At 40.8% G+C, this 14,050-nt stretch overlaps 1 protein-coding gene across 3 annotated transcripts in view; it reads right to left on the bottom strand.

The window, feature by feature from the left end:
* The window catches only part of wwp1 (WW domain containing E3 ubiquitin protein ligase 1), a 31,765-nt gene extending 18,162 nt beyond the window's left edge, over positions 1-13,603 (bottom strand). For 2 of the 3 annotated variants that reach the window (XM_080489147.1, XM_080489148.1), the window contains exons 1-6: positions 13,321-13,603; positions 3,305-3,361; positions 2,751-2,842; positions 2,503-2,641; positions 583-707; positions 155-307 (exon numbers count right to left, since the gene is read on the bottom strand). In XM_080489147.1, coding sequence (XP_080345273.1) covers positions 155-307; positions 583-707; positions 2,503-2,641; positions 2,751-2,820 — 487 coding nt within the window. In that variant the 5' untranslated portion in view covers positions 2,821-2,842; positions 3,305-3,361; positions 13,321-13,603. The remainder of the gene's footprint in view (positions 1-154; positions 308-582; positions 708-2,502; positions 2,642-2,750; positions 2,843-3,304; positions 3,362-13,320) is intronic. The other variant, XM_080489149.1, reaches the window with a different exon arrangement.
* Between the last annotated feature and the right edge of the window lie 447 nt (positions 13,604-14,050).

The raw sequence follows: 14,050 nt of genomic DNA, 5'->3' as shown, positions 1-14,050 counted from the left end.
AAACTTTCTTAAACCAGCGAGAAATAAATTTGCAATCAATTCAAACATGGGGGGAGATTACTTATTCAGTGTTTATTTTCCGATTTAAGTATGTGTGGTATCTGAAAGTGACAATCTCACTATCCCACTCCCCAATTGCAATTAAGGAGCTCACTGGTGCCATTTGCTGCATTGCCATTGGTAAGTGGTGCCACATCCTCCTGGTCGGAGACAGTCAGTCCATCTAGATACACCGTCAGCTCTCCCATGGGCACCAGAGCCCCTTTCTGCTCCACACTCAGCTTCAGCACCTCCTTCACATTCTCCACTGCACAGCAAAAGAAAAGGAGGGTGTGGGAAGAAGCACAAAAACATTTACTGACAGAAAGAACAATACATTACACTCTACTTTACAATACATTACCATCTACACGAGGATTGTTGTTTTTTTCTAATTATTATTATTATTTTGCAAAAAGTCAGCAAACATCCAGAATACATGGTGCTGATGCATGCAAGAGTCTGTCTTTTTTTTTAAAAACAAAGCTCCTGCCACCACACACTTTCTATATTGGACTGTTCTGTTTGTCTGAGCCAGCTTACATTTTCTGTCATGCTGCTCCAAAGCTTGAACAAGGTCCAGTGTGGCTTTGCCAAGCAAGGCGTCTGCTTTCAGGGTGTGGTGACTCCATACCTTGAAATCCACCTGAGTGTATGGCGTTACATTCCTAAACAAAACAAATAAGCAAAACTTCAAAATTCAACAAACAAATCTGATGCTTTAAATGAGGCAGTCTGTATTTGACATATTTCCCACAGTGGCAGCCGTCGCCTGTTCAAATCGAGCTATACTTATTTTCCCTCTCTCTGGTGTGTACGTCTTGATGTCATCACGGTAGTGACATTTTCACTGAGGCAACAGAACGCAGTGAGGTAAACAAAGGTCAATTCACGGGGCCTCGTAACGTGGCAACAAATCTCTTCCCAGCGGACCAGCAGAAGCTCACTCGTCTCTGCGCCTTACCAGTTTAGTGACGTTTTTGTTTAATGGTCAACAACCTGCTGGCTCTGTGGTATTGGCCGTGTTTCTATGGACAACTGTACTGCACACATCATAATGACATTTGGATGATGCAATTAACCCGGTTGACATTTCCCACATCTATTTTTTATCCATCTGCTAATCAGAGTCCAACCCAATAACAACTGTGGAAGGTAGACAAGTTGGCCGAGTCTGCCCCCAACCCCATCCTGATCAAAAGAAATGAAGGTAACCACACATCCACAACAAAGGGTTTTAGATTAGGGGGCTTGTTGGGTCAGTGTGAAACTGTCTTAAATATTATTATAACAATAGCTTAACCATTTTGTAATCACAGGACAAACTTATTAAAAAAAATGGTTCTGTTTGGACAATGCTTTACTTCCAAATAAAGAATTTTAATATCATGAAAGCATACACCATAAGTGACTCCTTGGTGTTTTCCATTTCAACACATGATCAAAGAGCCTAAGAGAATGAACTTTAAGTTTGTAAGCAGAGGCAAACAAATAACATGACATTATGTCCATAAAAACCATAATTCACAGGTTGTACCTTGAAGCATGCCCTCCTGTCGGGATGGAGTAAAAGCAACGACGATAAAAACCAATTATTCAAATGCTCCTCTTGTACTTTATATTTTTAACATCTGCTCTGATCCCAGAGTAACTTGTCCTTGCTGGAGGCTGAGGAACTGGTTTACTCAGGTCACATAATGCCGCCTCCTTGTGTCTGTGTTTTCTCTGTCTGCACTTGAAAAGAACACTACACAGCGCAGTCATTGTATTTGTGGAAGCGCATATCAGCCTGAAGAGAAACATCCTGGATTACAGCCTGTGTCAGACCCACAGCAGCGTCAAAAACATCCACGAAGCAGACATAAGATCACAAACACAGGAGCAGTCTGTCATGTCAGCGATAATCACCCAATCAAGACAATTAGGATTTGCAATGACGGGTTTCTGGCATTCGACTGAGCCGAGAAGTCTGCCATGCTCATTCTGCTGGCTCCATTACGATCTCTGCTGATACAAAGAACTGTGTTTTCACTCAGCTTTTTCTCTTTCAAATAATTGTCAGATGATGCACCTGAGGGTTCTCCTGTTATAATTTTTATGATTCCTTAGCTTGTTGTTTCACAAGTTTCCACAAGCTTATCTTTGCTACATGGGATACAGTGCAGATAAGGTAGGCTGAGATTCTTCAACCAAAGACATTGTCAGAATGAAGAACAGAACTGTTGCTCCACTTTTGTCTCTTAACAGTTATTCGTGTGAGCACGGGTCACTGGAGAACACAACTTTCATGGAACATTTTAGTGAGGGAAGAGTAGTCTGAGAAGAGAGATGTTTGTGGTAGGCTCAGCTTAAAGGAAGTCATCACATTGGGTCTCACTGTATTTTCTTTTTTTTCTTTAAACAAACACTGTTGAATACACAACATTCTTTGACATGCATAGTAGATAAAGTGACATCTCTTACAAGGTGAGCCTCTCGTCCCATTTAGGATTGGAGGAGCTGTGAGATTTTGCCGTACGCCGCGACTCTCCTTCTGCTGTCACCTCCACATAAATGGCAGTCCCAAACAGGCTCTTCTTCCTCTTGAGTTTGGCACAGGAAACTGATGGAGGAGGAACGAAGCGGCCAATGACAACTTTGACACTGTGAAGATTCAGGCTGAATAATGTGGCATCTCTCCACACTTGGTGGCCTGCTGTGTGTTAACTCACCAATGGCATGGAGCTGTGATGTTCCTCTGTGGTTATGGCTAGTCTCTGCTCTAGACGAGGCCGTGGCCATGTCATACACCACAATAGGAAACCTTGAAATCCATGCACACACAGACAAAGCAAGTGTTATTGCAAATAAATATGACCAATAGGAAAAGAATGGAATATCTCAAAATGCAACAGAGAATCACATGGCTTCAAATATTTAGGAAAGTTGCTGATGTTACAGAAAAACATTTCAACTTACATTAAATAGGCAGGTAAAAATGAGTGTAACATCTAAATGTATGATAACATAGTGATAATGCCTGTATTATTACCAGTACTGATTACAATACTGATGGCCTGTCTTAAGATTTACACAGATTTTAGGCAGGCTGTTAAACTTTCATTGTTTCCATTGTGCAGGCTCCTGGTTTTGGATGTTTGTGACAGTGGGTGTGGCAACAGTGGCTTCACTGTAATGTTTAAGCAAATAAGAGATTTAAAAGGAGTCCACAACCTTTCCTAAGAGTTAAATCCCATGAAAGACGCTACAAGACTCTTGTACTCACAATTGGTGTGTGCTGCTAGGCCCTCTGGTTCAGCCCACTCCGTGTCCCATGGTTCCTCTGAAATAACAAAAACAGGCATTAGTGCAAGACTCAATAGAGATGGCGTAACTTGAGACAGTCCAAGACGCCCAGCTCTGACCTGATTAACAAACCGACTCTATAACTTGTATGTCTACAATTTGTAAAACTGTACCAGCCAATTCAAAAATTGTGACAAAAAGGTTACTGTCAAAATTAATGTGGTTTTCAAATGTATTGTAGTTTTTGTATAAACGCCGCTAAATGTTACCTACCACTTGATTTCTAAACCTTTAGAATTTCTTTCTCTCATAGCAGCGGCATGACCTCTTCGCTTTGAAGAGATAATTTGTGTGCAGTAGAAACATTTCTTTTCTAAACAGTGTCTCTCTCATAAAAGGTCAACTTCACATGTGTGCGCACTACCCCCACGTTGCTATACTGTAAATACAACACATCAAATCTGTACATCTTGGATATAACTCATGTCCATTGCTGACCTTTCACTGGATTTACTACTTCCTGGGTCTACCAGTTTTGCAATGTGAGGCACAGCAAGAAATAATATACAGTTACACGGTCAATCAGCTTTGTTTTCACACTGTGATTAGAATAAGTAGGTTAAACTGAAACAGAATAAAACCTGTCTGATCTCCACCATAGCTGTGTGGCATGCAATGTGGTGAAGTTTGGAGCCAACAAGTTTATATGAGCGCTTCAGTGAATTTACTGCCGCCAGCTGATTGTCTAACACACTGAAAATAAGATGAAATTATTATCAACATTCCTACGACTTTGTTGCAGATGGTATACATTTTTAACTTCCAATTCATCAAACTAATAAAAGCAAGTGTATCCACGTTATCTCCGAATGAAATCAAACACTCCAGTACAAAGCTTTTCGATACGAACTCTACATAGTATGAAGTGAATAGAAGCGCACATACTTGCAAAATGTGCTGGTAATATTATTACACATAAGTATTTAAATGACATCCGAACAGGGCTTTTATTATCATCATGTATCTAAAAATGATCTCAGAACTGCTTATGGTCAACATTTAATGCAATGCTTTTATAGAGCTGTCTAACTTCTATTGCCACCAGGACAAAAACTTCTTCCTCGATGATTGAGCGTGCCTGCCGAATTTCATTCACAGCTGCCAAGACAAACACCACCCATGTGAACTGCTCAAGTTTGTGATCCAGAAGCCCACAGGTCAGGACACCCTGTGCCCCGGATCCTGTACAAAGGATCCAATTATCAAATGTTTTTTGGTAGGACTGATCATCAGGCAGACACAGCATCGCATGGAACCCACGGCAGAGCAGGCAGCGTTTAAGCAGCTTAGAGGGAACCCAATTAAAAAGACAAGGTTTTTGTACCCCGACTAAAAGATCACAGCGGGTGCTACAAGGGCACAGACTGACCAGATGATAAGTTTGAGCTACAAAGACGGGAAATCCTTACTTATATTGTTACATCTGCAACTGAAACCCCATCTAAATCTACAATGCTGTTAAAAAATGTTAAAAGGTAAGCCTTAGGGGAAAGTTCAGTTGGAATTCAGCAGTGGGAGGAGGACAAGGGAATGGTGGGACCATTTTATTTAATGAGACTTGCCAGAAGCTGGAGTGGTGCTCCCAGCATGCAGCCAGATTACAGTCCAGTGGGCCCAGGCGGAGAAACTGCCACCCCGGGATGCAGAAATACCCACAAGCCATGCCCCAACAGCCATAGAGGCCACCAAAAGCAGCCCAGACTCCAAGTGCAATAACTAGCACCCCCGATTGAACCAAACGAAGGGACAGATCGACCCTGACTATAATCACTGCCCGTACCCCGTGAGCGAGCGAATGCTAATGAGCCATTTAGTGCATTAAAACTGGGATAGCGGGTGAGGTGGGCAGTGTCCCCGCAGAAGGGCAAAGAGCACAACTGCTCTATGACCCCAAAATGTACATTTAAATTTCAGTTAGTCTGCGTTGAGTTATATTTTGAAAAAACGATTCACTTCTGTCAGCGCTTCTCTCCCATGCTTGAATCACAGCTGAGTTTCACGTGTCATTAAGCCTCAAACTAATGTAAAGCAAGTGTTATTGAAGAGCTTCTTTGAAAGGGAAAAAGAACACTACATATAAAAGAAAATACCAAGACTCCTACTTAAATTATGGATTCGTTGCTACAGGTGATGCTCACATTCCAAGTAAACGCTGTGTAATATGTGGGAGCCGGCTATATAACGAAGCCAAAGAAACCCTCAAAACTGCGTCGCCACAGTGAGACCAAGCACCCTGCCTGAAAAGACAAGCCCTTGGGAGTTTTTTGAAAGAAAATAAAAATGAACAGGAAGCACAGAAACAGTTACTAAAAGCAACTACTTTATCAAATGCGTCTGCACTGAGAGTCTCGATTTTAGTAGCTCACTACATTGAGAATGCAAAGAAGCCCTTTACTATCTGTGAAGCGATAATTCCGTCATGAACATTTAGGAGAGGCTGCAACTCAAAAGGTAACACAAGGTTCCTATTTGGGCTACCACCATAACAAGACTAATTTGTAAAATAGCAGAGGATGTTGACACACTTTCGGAGTAGACTGGACATAAGGAACATGCTTCGGGTTTCACTGTCTCCTATCAGAACCAGATAGAAACAAGCTCGGGGCTCCACCGAGTCTGGGTGATGGTGAGTTGTGTTACATTATATAAATTACAACGGAATATTAACAGAAATGAACATGCACAGTATGACATTTACATTATATGCGTAATAATTAGATTACATATGATGTACTTTATTGTGTTTTGTTATGATTGTGACCTTTTCTCATAAACCCTCCTGCCAGTCTGTGGAACAATTATGTTGCTTAAAACCATCTGTGGCACCAACAAGGTTGGGGACCATAAGTTACACACAACAAAGTGTATATATATATATATATACATATTAGCAGACACGAGACACTGATTATAACATAGACGTGCTACAAAATTCTACACCTGAATAAAATTTACATAGCTTTGATTTTTAATAGTAATATACAGTAAGATCGGAGACAATTAACCCTAAAATCAGCCTGTGAGAACAAGGCTGTGTTTTTGTAGGCACGTGACAACTAAAACATAGAAAAGTTGTGTCAGGTGCCACTAGTCAGGGCTACAGAGATATCAGACAGCAGGAGATAATAGACATCCTTGCGCTAAACAGGCACTATTTGTCAGTATATTTAGTTAGAAAATTAAAACACAGAAGCATTAACACTGATACATTTTGTTTAATCGAAATAGAAATTAGCTTAGCAACTTTTAGTTTTCATTGGAAAATAAAAACTTCAACACAATGGTTTGATAAATCAAAATGAAGACTGATTTGCATTTCATCCCATTCCTAAAACAATATGTCTACGTTTTAGAATGACAAACATCACGTTTTATGGTATTTACTATTGTCTTTAAAAACCTTGAAGTTTGAACTAAAAGACATGTTTCTGGGAGTCTCCCAGAACAGCATTATTGTAAAAATGTGGTTGAGTGGTTAGCAGTTGCCTCAAACAATAAGGATCCAATCAATTCCTGGCCAAAGAACGCTCTGTATCACATTTTTATGTTGTGCCTGTGTCCTTTTGAATTTCCTTCAAAGTGCTCTCGTATATTCCCCAAATCCAAAAATAAGCCAAGCATGCTGCAAGAAAGGGACATCCTAATCAATTTATGACAGGAATATCAAGTGTGTGCTGTTACTAGTCAAAATGTAATGTTTTCATTTCTATTTCAAACATGCAGTGACATCCAAAAATTACACGTTGTAAGTAATGAATCTAGATTTATTACACCTAAATGAAAAGTTCTGCCAATAAATACAGTCTTTTAATAAAAGGTACATTCCCTTAGGGTGTAATTGTAGTTCTCAGCTGCTCTCAGCATAGCGATACGGGCAACTGTGAATTATGACTGAAAACAATCTGACAAATATTGGAGTTTCCTTGATACTACATGTGTCCCTCGAGACAATTCCCCTCCATTGTTCTGTGGTTATGTCTGAGAATCCACGACAAGTTGATTATTTGAGCGTAACCTTAGTATCCCTCTATGCACACAGGTTGATAAATGACTTGACAAATTGATTTTGGACTCCTAGCCACAGTCAGGACATTAGTCATCCACAACTCTCTGCAAAAAGCTGATATCCATTAAGCAGCATGGGGAAAACCGGTACAGCCGCACACAGCGTCTGTCAGGTTCAGACAGCAGAGTGAGAAAGCAAACAGCTCTCTGCAATGGAGCAGCACAAATTCTTCCCAACGTTTTGTCTTTCATTCATCATTATCAGCTGGCCGGTGCCATTTAGACTGCATGTGGTCTCAAACTAATTTCTAGAACAGGTCAATGCTTCCCATTTCCTGAATAAACACGCTTATGAATGTCGTAGGTCAATATGAATCTGGCCAAGGATTTAATAAAGCATGTTAAAAATATTTTATAGGCATGTGGAGCCTGTATAGTTGTTTTCACTAGGTATGCACGATATAGCGCAAATTTACTGTCATATCAACATTTGCAAATTACATTACAGAAAAGCCAGAGTGAACTGCAAAAAATAAGTTTCCATGCAGTGTGCGTTCATGTGCTTCATGTCAACACATTTGGCCATTCAGATGGAGCTAAAGGCTCTATTTTATATGGACAGCGGATTGTTTTTGTGCAAGCACAACGATCAAGGAAAAATGACTAAAAGCAAAGCAAACAAAACGCTCTGCTTCGGAATCACAATTGATGTGAACTGCAAACAGACGTGATCACAAAAAGAAGGAAAAACAAACATGGCAAAGTTGCTTTGGGTTAAAATTGGGCCCAAGAGGAGAAAGAAAACAAAAAGTATAAATCTAGTACAAACAAATCAACATAACATACTGGAGGCCCTGTTTACAGGGTTTCAAATAAAAACTTATCAATTTAGCAATTTAGTTTCAGAAAAGTTTTGAAACACAAGTGGGCACTGTTGGTTATTTTTGTAATGTAACCACACGTATGTAGAGAACAACATGCTATAAACATTAACAATGGTGAGCACACAGATATTCGTATGGACAGACGATGAAGTTGGATTGCTCTGAACTATTGGACCGCTATTCCGGGTGACTCAACTATAAAACTACCAAGTCCCAGGAGAATATGGACGGTGAGTCATGACACTCTGGGGGCAAACGTTGCCGTTATTACTGCTGTGGTATGCATGCGCAGTAGCAGTGTTTTTTTACGTGTACACGGAGACAAAGCCCAAGCATTTTCACAAAGTTTCACCTTGGGAGCAGTTTGGAAAAAGTTGCCCTTTTAGTGGCTACGAGCACCGTTGCCGTGTAAATGTTACACCATAAAACGCAACGAAAGTTGTGTTTTCATTTGTAAACATTGTGTTTGTTTGTTCATCACAAGCATATCGCAGTACTCAACATATTCATGTTCAACAAACACTGTGCAGGCCTTAGTGTCACACTGACCTTGAAACCCATTAATCCTAAACCCCCTTAGTGGGGTGTTGCATGGTTATTGTGTCTAATCTGCAAAATGGGGAGTGTGTTTAGACCAGTCCACCTTCCAGAGTTGGTATTGGGACAGTGAAGAACTGCAAACCCAGTGCAGGTCAACCCAGGTTTTGTCATTAAATTACAAGAGTAGATTGTGTAAAAAATTCAGCAATAATGTCACTAAAACGGTATGCCGCAGAGACAAGGGAGCTGCTGCTGAAAGTTACATGGATTGTAACTTGAAATCAGGTTTGATTTGAATCCAGATTGACCATTAATGTGAAATTTGTCAAATACCGACATGTTTGAAACCCAGGTATGACATTTTAAGTCTGAAAATAGTACATCAGAAGACAGAGCTGTTTAATTCTTTGATTTTCTATCATCAGACAATTAACAAATTAGGGTTGTTGGGTAAACCAGTACTGTATCGGTATCGCGGTACTGACTCCTTTACAACGATGCTATACTAGGCCCGGCTGGTACCGGTAACTAGCTGAGCGTCACAGTGTTGTAATTTGCACAGAGGAGAGTAGTCAGTCTCTCTGCGGGGGAAGCGTTGGCGGGCTGGTACACTTTCTGACTTGTTTTGGATGTTTTGGACAATCGAAAGTGTGGAAAACAGCTCTCCGGTTTCTCATTTCTTTTTTAATAATTTTTTTGCACTCCGGTTTCTCCGAGACGGGGTGCGCTCCCGCGCTCCGACCCGAGATCCGCAACAGAATATGCGCTTCATACTCGACCTATACAACTTCAAAATAAAAGTCAAAACAACGTATTTTCAAAACAATCTTCTCCAACCAAGCTTGTACTTTGAAAAGAATACCTGATGCGCATGCGAAAATGACATGGCGTTTGCGTCCATGTGAGATTGCGCATGCGTAACTGACTGAAACGACCCGTGGAAACTCCGTAAAAAGAAATAGTGTATTACTAACACACACAGAGACAGAGAGAGAGAGAGAGAGAGAGAGAGAGAGAGAGAGAGAGAGAGAGAGAGAGAGAGAGAGAGAGAGAGAGAGAGAGAGAGAGAGAGAGAGAGAAAAACAATGGCTGCTGCTACATCCACAAGGCCAGAAGGGTGGAAACACTACTAACTGGCTAAACACCTGAAGGACAAGCACCCAGACCTGCATAAGGAGTTCAAAGAATGGCAGGCAATAACTTCTATACCCATGAAAAAATTGCTCTGGAAAAAAAAATGGAAGTTATTATAAATATTAGTATTATAAATATAATAAATAATATAAAAGAATATAATATGAAAATATTTTTATTTTAGCCATTTATTGTTATAAAGATTACTGCATAGTAACATACCATTTAAAGACATTGGTCCTACTTAAGACAGGCTGTATCTAATGACATTTTTGTGTTCTCTTTTTATTTGGAAAAGTATCGAAAGTATCTTAATACATGGTGGTATCTGTATCGATACCAAAATGTTGGTATCGTGACAACACTAGAACAAATTAACAAAAGACAACAATTATTTTGTTACCAATAAACAATTATGTAATGTTTTTAAACAGTTAACTATTTTGAGGAACTTGGATCGCACTGTTGAAACCAAGTATGAAATACATTTACATTTTTAAACTAATATATGTTACTTGCAGATGATTCAAGGCCTTTGGCTTAGCATCGTACCCAAATCTGTATAAATACAGCAATTGTCCAAAAGCTCTGAGTTTGTGAGGACAAATGTTAATGTTTAAAATCCATAAACAAACAAATCCACACATTCTTTGTTTCTCTTTCAGAGGACCAAATCGAAAAATGACTAAGTTGCTAAGATAGCAACACTAATATGATGAAAGGTAGAGACATTTATTTATGCAATATGTAGTTCAGCTAAGATTATAAAACAGAGCTAGATAAAACACAGGAGACACAATCACAAACAGTCACTGCTACAAAACTAACATGCCGAGAGGAGGAGATGCTTTCCAACTGCCAGCTCCAGACTCAGAAGAGGCAGGACTTCCCAGAGACTGTAACATGAGGGAAATAAACAAAGAGCCTTCAAAGTGGACGACATGTAAATGACAGTCACCGGTAAATGTGTGTGTGTGGTGTACAAAACAGCAAATCAAATACATGGAAACAGAGCAGAAACAAAGGCGAAGCAACACAGGCTACCGCCAACCAGCAGCTAACTCAGACTGCAAATACACTTAATCTAAATATTTAATATTTTTTTAAATTCTAAAGAATAGCTAGTTAGAAACTGTCTGTATTCACAGACAGAAGAGGATCTTCATCTGTCGTCTCCATACGTCATATGCAGCGTAGGTACTGATGTGTCCTGTGTCTCTGTCCACTGTGTGACCACAAGCTGCAGCTAGATTAGCAGGAATGTGTCTCAATCACTTTTATGGTTACCATTTATGGAGCCAGAGTTGCAAAAGTGTGCAGGAGAAGACTCGCAAACTTCAAGACCAACGCAGTATTTCTACTGTGCTGTTCGGCCTGCAGAAATAAAAGGCACAAGCGTTGGTGTAGGTGTGGATTTGCTTACAAAACAGCTACCACCATACTTACAGCAAGACAATGCACTTCATATTTTGTTGTGCATATCCATTTGTGTATGGGCTGAATGTAAAGTTTCTTCAGTTAGGGTTGGCTGATAGACCTTAGATGCACAAGGACTATTCAGATTCCCCACATTGACTGACACACACACACACACACACACACACACACACACACACACACACACACACACACACACACACACACACACACACACACACACACACACACACACACACACACACACACACACACACACACACACACACACACACACACACACACACACACACACACACACACACACACCTGAGCGGTGACACATTAAGAGAGACATAATGTTAAAAGGAGTGTTCACTTACACACCCTTGAGCGAAACCCTCTGCACAAAAATACACAAGATGAGAAGATAGCAAAGCTTCATGTGACGATCAGTTTATTCTCACCTCTGTTGTGTATTCAATGACCAGGATACAGTAAAATACCTTTGAAGGTTAGACAACCATATTTAATTTAGCTGCCATTTTTCACAACTGCAATTAGGAGCTGCTATTTATTGCTTCTCACAACTTTACTTTATGTTTGCATGGTGAAAATTTCACACAGTAGTAACTCCCACTTTCATCTCATAGCTGTTGTCTTGTTTTTTTAAAAGGACAATGCTTGTTGGAGAGAGTACACAAACATTTAAGGAAGGGCACACTTCCTGTGACAGATTTCCTCCTGATGTGACACACACATATATATACACAATATGTGACTGACAGAGCTGCCAAACAATCTCTCATCATCAGAGAAGGACAGTGGCACACTTTCCAACCATCCTGAAATACAAAAGCTGAGAATGTGAACATTTCTCTTTGGATCATGAATATGCACAACAAGGAAATGGAGGGCAACGGGGCCTCATTATGAAGTTAACCTAAAGCACACACATTTATACTTATATGTGCAGCAAATATTATAGACAGTGCAATTGAGTCAGTCCCTCAGGGACCAAACCATTGCTGGAATGATCCCATTATCGCAGGATGTCTATTATTGTGTTATCCCATGATAAATAGTAGTGTCCCCTTCGTCAGGCCTGTGTTTACCTGGGTCAAGTAAAGTACGATGCAGACGGGATGCAGACAGCATGCAGACAGCAATTGTCAGCTTCTGTGAAAGTTGACAGGTATCCACTAATGCGGGTTTTATTTTTCCAGCACAAAAATTCCGTAGAAAACTGTCTACTAATCATGAGCTTGAAGTGCACACTAATAACCTGATTGACAACGCGAAATACAAGATCATAACACAAACTCTTGACATGGGCAGAAAACACCAGCTGACTTTGGGATAATCTACCAACATGCTAACGTTAGCCCACAAAGTGTACATTTGTAGATATATATTAACCAGCCTTTGGATACAACAGCTTCTGGATTATGATCTGCAATTCGCTGGTTTATGCATATTTGCATCAGATAAACAACTCAGGGACAATCTGTCAAATACAGCTGGTGAACGACATGCTGCTAAAATCCGACAGCTCGCCACCGATAAGCTAGGAAGCCAGATGCAGTCAAAACGAGCGATATTTGTGACAATAGCAGACGGAAGCGGTAGCTGACTGGCTTTATAGCTTCCCTTATCGGATTAAATGTGGTAGCCAGACGTGGTAACCCCACAAACGAAACACTTTAAAGTGCTTGTTTAGAATTCGCAGTGACGCTAGCATTAGCGAGCTAGCGGACCAAACTTAGCTCTCCTCCATTAGCATGCCTGCTAGCCCCGGCATGCTAACGAACTTACTGAGCGGCTAATTGTCCGCCGCCATCGCAGAGCTCGTCTATTTACGTACAGGAGATGATTGACAGAGTCACTGGGGGATTGTTTTTTTTTATTATTATTACTATATTTTAGTGATCCTGAGGTGGTCTAGTGTTTTTCTTACCTCGTCTGCTGCGCCGCTCCTTCTCCAGTCTGCGTCTCCGTTATGGTTGTTGGTGAAATGCCGCCGCCGCTGCCGCCGCCGTGCAGGCCCCAAGAAAAACGCTCCGCTACGGTTCTCCTCTTGCCATATCTGTACGAAAAGCCCCCGACTAGCAAAACATTTGGCGCGCCACCCCAAAATATTGCTGTGTAATAACACGGGACGTGAGGGCGAAGCTGAGCTCCCCGGGACTCAGCTGCTCCCTCAGCTGCACGCTCACTCGGTCACGCGCGCGCACGCGCACGGTCGAGATGCACGATCACTTTTCGTATCTGCATCTCCGTGCAACACAATCACTGCGTGTGCAGCTGATTTAACGGTGCATACATTGTGCACACTTGCTTTGTTTATTAAAAAAAAATAATAATCAAACAGTAAAACAAAAATATGTATTTTATGATTTTCGTGTGATCATCATTTATTTTGTCATCACATTGAGGTTTCGGTTTTAGTTGTTGCAGCATTGTTTGGTGTTAATGGCTGGCGTGACCCGGCCTTGTCTGTGTGCTTATCACCTCTCACTTCCAGCCTCCACCACCGGTTACAGGGAAACTGAGCGCCTTAGGGCCCATTTACTCAACAAAGTTTAAGTTTAACAAAGTAACTTTTCGTTGCGTTTTGGGTGTCCGTTTACACAACAATGGTGCTCAGAAGCACTGAGGCACCATTTACACAACAAAGGTTCATGTGA

This window comes from Lipophrys pholis (genome assembly GCF_963383615.2).
Source record: "Lipophrys pholis genome assembly, chromosome: 20".
NCBI lineage: Eukaryota > Metazoa > Chordata > Actinopteri > Blenniiformes > Blenniidae > Lipophrys > Lipophrys pholis.
Note: the sequence above shows the minus strand (reverse complement) of the source record. Positions and strands in the feature narration are given on the sequence as shown.